Consider the following 10,174-nt stretch of genomic DNA (forward strand, 5'->3'; position numbering starts at 1 on the left):
GTATGATTTACCAGCAAAATAATATCAATTGCAACATTAATATTGTAGTTTATATAGCAAAGAACATCAAAACAACTATCTTATACCGGGAATTTTTCGGTGCAGGCTAATTTTCGCCTTTTTCGCCCTCTGTAATGAGGTCGAATTAATATAAGTAGATACAAAGCATTCATAGTAATTTAAAGTGAAAGGCGAACACAAGGCGAAAATGTATTTCATTGTTGGAGGGCAAGAGATGACTGGGCGAAAATTTCCCGGTATACAGTACCTATTCTACCGTCGCTTCATCTGCATCTAAAACTGAAACTCTACGGCTTTGGATGCAGTGAATAGAAAGTATCATTCTGACTGGACAGTGACAAATGTGATATCTTAACATGTAATGTTCAGGATATGAGTATTTGTTAAATTGATCATTATCAATATTACAGTTTTGTTGAGGTGAATATGTAGTTATATGGAACTGAGATTTTGATACTGACCGAGACAAACTGCTAGAAAAATCGAAAATATATTTCTGTGATATGATGAACACAACCATAGATTGTCTTACGAAACAAACGCAAGGCAATCAGAGTTGTCTTCCTTGCCATAACGAGATTTGCACTAAGAGCGTAAAGACATCTTTAAAGTTGAGCACCATGAGATGAAACACAAAAACCTCTTCTTGATAAGAATTTCCTCAAAATGGACTCAATGAAACCATTTGTTTCTGTTATCCTGGTTATCATTGTCTACGAGTTTGTATTTTATCCAATTTTACATAATGCATTAACAAGCTTTGACCCACTTCAATCTTCTTCAACAGCATTAGTTAGTATGTTTTTATTAAAATATTGACAAATTTATTAAATTGTTTTAAAATATCTCGAATAATGAAAATATTGTAATAAATATTATTAGCTACAACAAACATTTAAATACAGACTTAGCTTTTTTTCTTTACTTTCTTGCCTTGACTTGTTACAAGCTCCGGTGTCTCGTGTCAAATAAGCCATACTTTGACTTAATTCTTGATATAAATACTTGACATTAATATCAAGATACAAACAAAAAATCTAATAATTGGGAAACCTATAGTGTTAAAGTATATCTATATTTTATCGGGACTCGAACTCAAACCTAAGGAGATGTTATACAACACCAGGGAAAAGTGCGTCACAAATTACAATGTTCGGGTTTATATTTACAACCTATACTAGTATAACTGCTGACGATAGAGTTGTTCATCCCTACTCTATTGATTCTCTATGGTAAATGTTATATACCTTTTGAGGAACATTGTTTTAACCTCTTTATTTTGATTTGAAGTCAAAAGTGCTAACAATCCTTCCTTTACAGCTCCTCATAGTAATATTATAATAATACGTTATTCGAATCAGAACTCACGACCTCACGACGTTACACACATACGTGATGCACCTTCAAACTCTGGTACTAGATACAGTGTGTCAAATAGTGAATTACACTGGATTATCTCCAAGGACTCATCGGTGACGCTAGGGGCCAAAAGTTGGGAATCCAAATTGTCTAGACAACTGTAGAAACAGAGGGACAGGTGCGTAAAACACCGTTGGTTATGAATTTCTTTATTTGTGGGAGTACTGATTAATTTCAAATTTCAAATTAAATAATAAAAAGTGTGTATATCATGAACCGTTCCACTTCTCAAAAGAGATAACTGTGGCCATCAAGGTTACAGCAAACCTTGGGGACTAAAATGTCCACCAGCAGAAACTACCACCTTGTATCTTGAAAGATGAACGAAACACACATACACGTGATTCAATTTTAAGATTTTTAAATAGATACAGTAGGTCAAAAATGAATGACCCTGCATAAGACAGATATCGTATTTTTTTGGTACTGTAATGTAGTGTGCATTTCATTTGCTGTTAACAACATTATTAAAATCACAATGTCTTTGCAGTAGCAGATGTCAATAATTATGTAGAAACAATTAATATCAAATAGGAAGGGTAGCCGCAAGTAGTAATCTAGGTATGTATTACATGCATCTAAAACAGTTAAAGATAACACACAATATCAGCCTAGGGTTCAACAGTCTGGCCCACGGCGAAGACAAGGTCAGGAAGATACAAACATAACTAGCAATGTCTACCTGTAAACACCTGGAAGTTTAAACTGGAAGAGACCTGAAGCATAACAGGTATGTTTGTAATGTGTTACTGTTGTTGGTGGAGGTGTTGATTTCGTACTACTTACATGATACAATATATCCATGTCTGACATTAGCAAAAATATATTTTATAGACACAAACAATGTTATAACTTACATATATTGGCCATATATTGTGACTGGGTGGTATACAAATCAAAAGTAGATCAGGCCGGCAGGTACAAAGATAAAACAGATAACACAGTTACTGCTCATACAATATAACATTTACTCTGTAAGCATACTAGTGAGAATTACCTGAATTATGTTGTACTCAAGAATAGTCGAAAGGAAACATTCAAAAGATTTGCACTTATTTACATAATGCAATGTGATTAACAACAGCGTAATTAACCATACCATTCGTTTCATGGGAACCTTGATAATTCGTTCATGGATTTTCAATGCACACTATCAATGAAAATATGTAGCTATATCATTACTACGTGGTAAGTAGGGAACCGTTGAATATCAAGTGTTGACTAAAACATGAAACATTCGTTTCCAGCATGAGTCACAGTTAAAGCTAACACAAACTATCTACCTGGCGTACAAAAGGCAAGATTTCGGACATTTTACAACATGCAAATCAAGGATACGTGCATACAAAGAAACTTTTGCTAAAATAAGCGGTGCATCTCTTTGTCGTTTCTCTGTCTTTACAGACTCGTGTCTTGCACATTCAGCACATAGTTCACAAGCCTATTTAAAAATTGTCTAATATATGTTTTTTAGATTCTTAGAGTAACTTGACTCAGTAAGTTTTTAAGTCTTTTTCAAAAATATGTCTCAGTTTTCGTTCACGCTCATATATGATACATGTGATTTAAAAACAAAACTTTTTTTTATAAAATACGAATTATTTCAAATGTATGTATTGTCTTATTGAAATATATATATATTAAGACTTTCTCCAAACTCAGATTCACAGTTCATTAATTTTGTGCACACACTAACGCCCCCATTTAAGGTATCTAAAGCAGTCCTTTTTTAAAAAATAATCTCAACAAGTGCTTATTTGCGATTCCGAATTTTTACCCTTTTAATAATTATCAGTCCATATTTAATCGTAGAAGATATAAAGGACCTCTCATATACTGTTGAATGAAGTACTGACTAGGCAGATCCAGCATGTGTCACAAATAAAAGATAACATGCAATGTCAAACTAGGGTACAAAGGGTAGGGACAAGACAAAGGCAAGTTCAGGTAGATACAAAGTAACTATGTCTCTTTACCTGTAAGCATGTGGAAGCTTTAACTGGAAGAGAGGGGGACACTACATCAATAAAGGTTTGTTTGTAATTTATTGTTGGTGGTGTTCATGTTCATAATGTATTATTTATGTGTGAGATATATTCAATGATAACAACATTGCTATAACTTACATGTATTGGCCATATATTGTGACTGGGTGGTATACAAGTCCGAAATACATCTGGGCAGGTACACAGATAAAGCAGATAGCACAGTTATTGATGCAATTCGGTCATCATACAATTTATTTAATTTGTAAGCTTACTAGTGAACTTACCTCTTTTATTTTGCACGTGACGGTAACGAACAGGAAAAGTTCTGAAGATTTTCACTTATTTACGTATGCGATGTTATTAACAACAGCGTAATACCAAATAACATAATTTGTATGCACACCTTGTCCACCCGCTCAGCGATTCTGAGTGCACATTATTCAATGAATATATGTAGCTGTATAATTACTACAGGGTAAGTTGAAAATTATTAAATACCAAGTGTTCATTTCAACGTTAAACGTTCAGTATATATAATTTCCTTCAAAAGTTGTGATGATGTAATTACTTACTTTTTAATTTCGTTACAGAAATCATGCTGATAACTCACAGTAAGCTGATCATCACAGTAAGGATTATAGACTAAAGGTGATCCCTGTATTAAGAAACGTCAGTAACCATCACAGGCTGTGAGGCCCACGTCATTTGTGTATTATGAGAGGCCAGTAACATTCAGTAGGTGGAATCTCACCCATCGCATGTCTGTTAACATATATAGATAATGCTAAAACTAGCAAAAATGGCAGAAAAGGCGATTTCTTTCTATAAAGGACAGATAGTGGTTCGCAGCCAGGATCAAACTAGATGTGTACACCACAAAAGCGAGATCTTGGATTGGTTTTGTGAGACATGTTATGACGTCATATGTGCCAAATGTGTGTCCACTTCACACAAAGGTCATGACAATATCCTACTTAGTGAAGTTACTCTCGACAACAAACGTAAGATAAAATCATTCATAAATGAAACGGAGCAAAAAGAGCTGATTGGAATTCAACAGGAAATCATTTCAACACAGCACAGTCTGGATGAAGACTTGAACCATTTCGAGAGTGTAGCGGAAGAAGTAAAAGAGCAAGGGGAGAAACTTAAGAAGGATATTGATGTTTTGATATCAGAAACACTATCTCGGTTGAAACATCTAGAAGAAGAAAATACTAAACTGCTCACCAGTTACAGCACTGAACTTGAGAAAATACTAGCAGACCTAAAGGAACAACTAACACACTGTAAGGAAACTCTTCAGACAGGCACAGATATCCAGGTGTTTAACCTTTCAAAAGGACTTCAGACAAATATCACCTTACCTGAAAAACCAAAGTTAGGTTCTGCCAAATTCACCCCAAACAACAGAAGGAATATAATCTTGAAGGAGGCATTTGGAAAAGTTTCCCTGAGACCATCGGAACAGTCTCAGTCCACTACCGGCCCTGACCAGTCAGATGAAACATCAGTTGATGATAACCCGCTACCTTCCGGACATCAACAATCAGTTAAAGGGAGCACTGACACAGGTCAATACCAGAAGAGGGTTCTTCCTCCTCAGATTAAGATTATATCAGAATGGGAATCGCCATGTCGAATAAATGCTATGTGTCCCAAAAGTGGTGGCGGCGTTTGGACAAGTCCCGGGTCCAAAATGACCCACCTAAACTGTCAAGGAGAGATACAGCAGGAGATAAAGAGTCCTGTCTACATCAACGATATCACTTTATCCCCTACTACACACAACCTCTGGGCATGTTCTTCAGGTAAACTGACCCGCAGATTCAAAACAAAGGATAAACCCCGATGTCTGTGTATTACAAGAGATGGATATATTCTTGTGGGAACAAAACACAGAATTACCGAGTACACTCCAGAAGGGAAGCCCGGTATCGCCACCAAAACATATTTGTTCAAGAAACCGAAGGTACGTTCACCACAGAGTATATCACAATGTCCAATCAATGACAATGTCGCTGTCGTTGATAGAGATGATGCAGATGATGGTGGCAAGGACAAACCAACAGTCATAGTGCTGGACAGACAACTACAGCAGTTATACAGGTATGGAGAATCACAACATTACAGCGGATCTATGTCTCTAGCTTTTCGTCCCTGGGATGTAACGTACGACAGTCTAGGGTTGCTGGTGATAGCTGACCTTGCCAACAAAGGCCTACATCTGCTGAGTGGCGATGGACAATACCTGCGACTGTTATATACTGACCTAGCATGTCCCTTGGCTGTATTGGTAGACACGGAGGGAGTTCTGTGGGCGGTGTTTGGTTTATCTAACACTGATCAAAAGGTGAAACGTCTACAGTACACAAGTGTTTGAAGCAGACTATATTTGTTATTACATTTACGAGTAGTACAAAGGTCGAACATTATCAACTCAAGTGTCGCATTAAACAATTAGTTCCTCTATATTTGAAAGAATTAGTTAAATTATCCTGCAAATACTGTCTTTAATGATGTGATAACTAACATTAACACTTCCCAACGAAGTTTTGTTATGATTTTGAATGAAAAGATAAATAATAACAATCTATGACCTTTAAATTTTGACATATATAAGTGTATACATATATTGGTAATCAATCGATTGGATAAATCAAGTATAATTACTTGGTATCAATTCAACCCATTCTCTCCTTTTGTCGAATTCCATCTGTTTCAAAGTATAATTCAAACCATGTAAATCGTCTATTAATATTGTTGTATTTCCCACATTCCCGAAGGGCAATTGAACCTATGCTATGCCGTGGCGCAGAATCTGTCGTCTGATACCTTTTCTTTGAACAACCTGTTTTTCCTAAATAACGGAAAGGCTTTGGCTTTGTAGAATTTGATTAACTACCGAAACTAAATCTATTTTTTATTCCGTGCTTATATTAAGTTTGTTATGCCACAGTTCTTCAGAACATCTTTGTTAAATAACCAATAAAAAGAACTTTTCATACATAATAAATAGCTAGCAAGAAATAGGTGGTATCCCATTGTGAAAGACAACGGTGTACACATCAGGGGCTTGTTGCCTTACAATGCTGTAGATAAGTATATAAGGGTAACATTGAGGACAGGGAAGTAGAGCTAAATCAACTGTGCAAACAACTTCTTTTATAAAGCATTAAGGTACATGTAGGTACATGTATAACTTTGGCCGGGTAAACACAGATGGCCAGATATGTGTACCTGTAATCACCTGGCAGAGAAGACAAACTTTCTGCATTACAGTTATGTTGATAATTTGTTGCTATTGCTGGTGATGGTGTTTTGCTTTTGTGTGAAATGTATTCATGCTAATTTTATCAATGAAACCATACGCGTTTTGCCGGGAAATCGTACAAGTACAGGGGGGCATCTTGGTAGAGAAAAACAAGGCACAAACTGTAAGGAAAGTCTAAAATGAATATAGGAAGGTTTTTAGGTCACCTGAGCTTTAGCTCAATTGACCTATTGCTATCCGTCTTCGTGCGTCGTCGTCCGTCGTCCGTCGTGCGACGTCCGTTAACATTTTACATTTTCAACTTAGGCTGAAATACTGGCAAAGGGATTTCATTAATATTTCATGGGAAGGTTACTGACCACTCCCTGAACAAGTGTTGTTATTTTTCGGGTCGATCAGAAATCCAATATGAACTGAAACTTTGTAGGAATAATCGACTCAAGGTCCTGACAAAGTGTTGTTATTTTTGGGTCGATCAGAAATCAAATATGGCCGCCACGGCCGCCATTTTGAAAACTATTTCAAACTTAAAGTCAAGTTCTGCTAGGCCGATTGAACTGACAATTGGTTGGAATGATCGACTCATGATCCTGACAAAGCGTTGTTATTTTTCGGGTCTATCAAAAATCCAATATTGCTGCCACAGCCGCCATTTTGAAAAACTATTTCAAAATTAAAGTCAAGTTCTGCTAGGCCGATTGAACTGACACTTGGTTGGAATGATCGACTCATGATCCTGACAAAGCGTTGTTATTTTTCGGGTCTATCAGAAATCCAATATGGGCGCCACGGCCGCCATTTTGAAAAACTATTTCAAAATTAAAGTCAAGTTCTGCTAGGACGATTGAACTGACACTTGGTTGGAATGATCGACTCATGATCCTGACAAAGCGTTGTTGTTTTTCGGGTCTATCAGAAATCCAATATTGCTGCCCCAGCCGCCATTTTGAAAAACTATTTCAAACTTAAAGTCAAGTTCTGCTAGGCCGATTGAACTGACACTTGGTAGGAATGATCGACTCATGGTCCTGACAAAGTTTTGTTATTTTTCAGGTCGATCAGAAACAGAATTTGGCTGCCATGGCCGCTATTTTGAAAATACCTATTTCAAAGTTCTTATAGGCCGATCTAACTGAAAATCGGTCTAGGAATGATCAGCTCATGGTCCTGACAAACTTAAGTTAACGTTATACTTAACATTTTTTACTCAAATTGGTACATATTTTAACAACAAAAATAAATACTGTAGGAATCAGGTGACCGTTAAGGCCCATGGGCCTCTTGTTGTAGAATGAGTTTTGAGTCCTATAAACAACTTGAGTCATTTAAGGACGTACCGTCTTGTGTGTAATTTATATGTGCGTGTTGGTGGGTGCGTGTTTAATATTTGTCTCGCTGTAATTACGCTTATAACCTTCTTCGCTTGGGTAAACAAACTACACCAAGGCCAAAAGCAAGGTATAACAAAAAGAAACATTAGAAAATGAAAAACAAATAATTACAAAAGAAATAACAAATCCGGAATGTTGCAATAGAAAATATATTTCATATTTGTCGGATTTCATTCCCAAGATTAAGGGCTCAAACATCCAATTATGCAGGAGGCACAGAAGTCATGTGATGTATTAGAAGGTGGCAGACAAAATAATTACAGACGCAAGGTACATTTGAATAAATACACATGGATAGGAACACGTTTTTGCCGTAATTCATCTATTAAACAATTGTTATGTTTCCATTATTAGCATGCTCCGTTTTTCCCTATGATGATATCCTCGTGATATTTCTTGTATAATTTTGTATTTGAAGGTGGCCAAAGGATATTATAAACATAAATGATCATGAATTGTTTAACCATTTATGTTTTTTTTGTATTTTGTAGCTTGTAAACAGCTTGATATTTTTCAATGATAATACGTAGTTTTATCATTACTTAACTGTGGGAAAGTTGATGCGGGTAGCTGCACTGTCTTAAATGGAAGTAATTCTACTAACGCGCATCTACTTTTTACCAGTTATTTCTAGACGGTAAGTCGAGAACTATGCATGTCCAGTGTCAATGTCGTATTAAACTACCAAAGTTCCTTTGAAAGTAAAAAAATCAGTGTAAACAGTTGGGAGCAAACTTGACTTGTTATATAGTGCATTATGTAGTGCACACGTGGTGAACAAGGTAGTGTACTAGACAAGACATTGTAATGCGCTCCCGTGCGCTACAGTGTTAACTCTAGTGCACTACGGTGTAAACTCCAGCGCACAACAGTGTTAACTCAAGTGAACTACGGTGTTAACTCCAGCGCACTACGGTGTTAACTCCATCGCACTACGGTGTTAACTCAAGTGTACTACGGTGTTAACTCAAGTGCACTATGGTGTTAACTCCATCGCACAAAGGTGTTAACTCAAGTGTGCTACGGTGTTAAATCCAGTGCACTACTGTGATAACTCAATCTATGGTGTTAACTCCAGTGCACAACTGTGATAACTCAAGTGTACTACGGTGTTTACGCTAGTTTAATAGACTGAAGTACAAATTTAGGTCATTGTTTGGGAAATAAAGGCAAAATGTATTATATGATAATTGAATGAGCAGAGATAAAATATCAATTGACTATCGCATAATTTTTCTGATTTTTCAAAATTTCATTTTGATATGTTTAAACAGGATAAATTGTATTCTATTATAGGTGATTGTAAAACACTAATAGTCATTTGTTTAATTTCAAACGAAAGCAGTTTTATACTGAAGTATGTGTTAATTATGTGAGATTGTTAATCCAAAGTTGTCTGCCTTTAGGAAACCTTAACAGAGATAGGTCTTACATGTACCTGGTAAGGACAAATAATAGTAAAAGTAATCATGATAATAGTGCATTGTCCCCTTTCTCTTCTCCCCATCCCCAATACCTTACATATCCTTCTAGTTTTGCCTTGGCCCTAGCCAGGAGGCTATGTGGCTCTAACGAACAATAGTTTAGGGCACCTGGTGATGGCTGACTATGCCAACAAATGCTTCCTACTGCTGAGTGGTGATGGACAGTATCTGCGACTGCTACATACTGACATAGGCAGACCTTGGGCTTTATGTGTGGACACGTAGGAAGTCCTGTGGGCGGTGTTTGGTACATATGGCACTGCAAAAAATGTGTAACGTCTCCAGTACACAAGTGTTTAAATCATACCCTACATGTTGTCACAATTATGTGTAGTATATAAGTGAAACACTACCAATAGATGTGATTCATTACACAGGTAGTCCATAACTAATAAATGCTTTATAGCACAAACTGTTAGCATGAGAAGTTCATTATCGTGAGTTGTTAGTACACGAATACTGAAGAAGTTAAGAACGACTTAGAGAAACGATCCCACAACATAAGAATGGATTTTCTCAGAACGTCTGCTTGCGCCAGGTGACGTCCTGAACTGGAAATAGTATCCCCACAAAGATGATTCGCGTCAGAAAATAATC

The 10,174-nt window shown here is 36.5% G+C and overlaps 1 protein-coding gene across 2 annotated transcripts; it reads left to right on the plus strand.

Annotated features, from left to right (window-relative positions):
- Positions 1 to 2,100: 2,100 nt before the first annotated feature.
- LOC110450684 (E3 ubiquitin-protein ligase TRIM71-like) lies at positions 2,101 to 6,962 on the plus strand. Of its 2 annotated transcripts, none has more exons than XM_021498311.1 (2): positions 2,101 to 2,170; positions 4,019 to 6,962. In XM_021498311.1, the coding sequence occupies exon 2, from the start codon at positions 4,210 to 4,212 to the stop codon at positions 5,809 to 5,811; it is 1,602 nt and encodes a 533-aa protein (XP_021353986.1). In that variant the 5' UTR covers positions 2,101 to 2,170; positions 4,019 to 4,209; the 3' UTR covers positions 5,812 to 6,962. The 2 variants fall into 2 exon arrangements, with proteins under 2 accessions (XP_021353986.1, XP_021353987.1); XM_021498312.1 differs by lacking the exon at positions 2,101 to 2,170 and adding an exon at positions 3,406 to 3,471.
- The last annotated feature ends 3,212 nt before the right edge of the window (positions 6,963 to 10,174 follow it).

This window comes from Mizuhopecten yessoensis, unplaced genomic scaffold, assembly GCF_002113885.1.
Source record: "Mizuhopecten yessoensis strain PY_sf001 unplaced genomic scaffold, ASM211388v2 scaffold5459, whole genome shotgun sequence".
In the NCBI taxonomy this organism is placed as follows: Eukaryota; Metazoa; Mollusca; class Bivalvia; order Pectinida; family Pectinidae; genus Mizuhopecten; species Mizuhopecten yessoensis.

Excerpts from the sequence above, each read along its gene's own strand:
- LOC110450684 (XM_021498311.1), top strand. The coding sequence starts at position 4,210 with ATGCTAAAACTAGCAAAAATGGCAGAAAAGGCGATTTCTTTCTATAAA.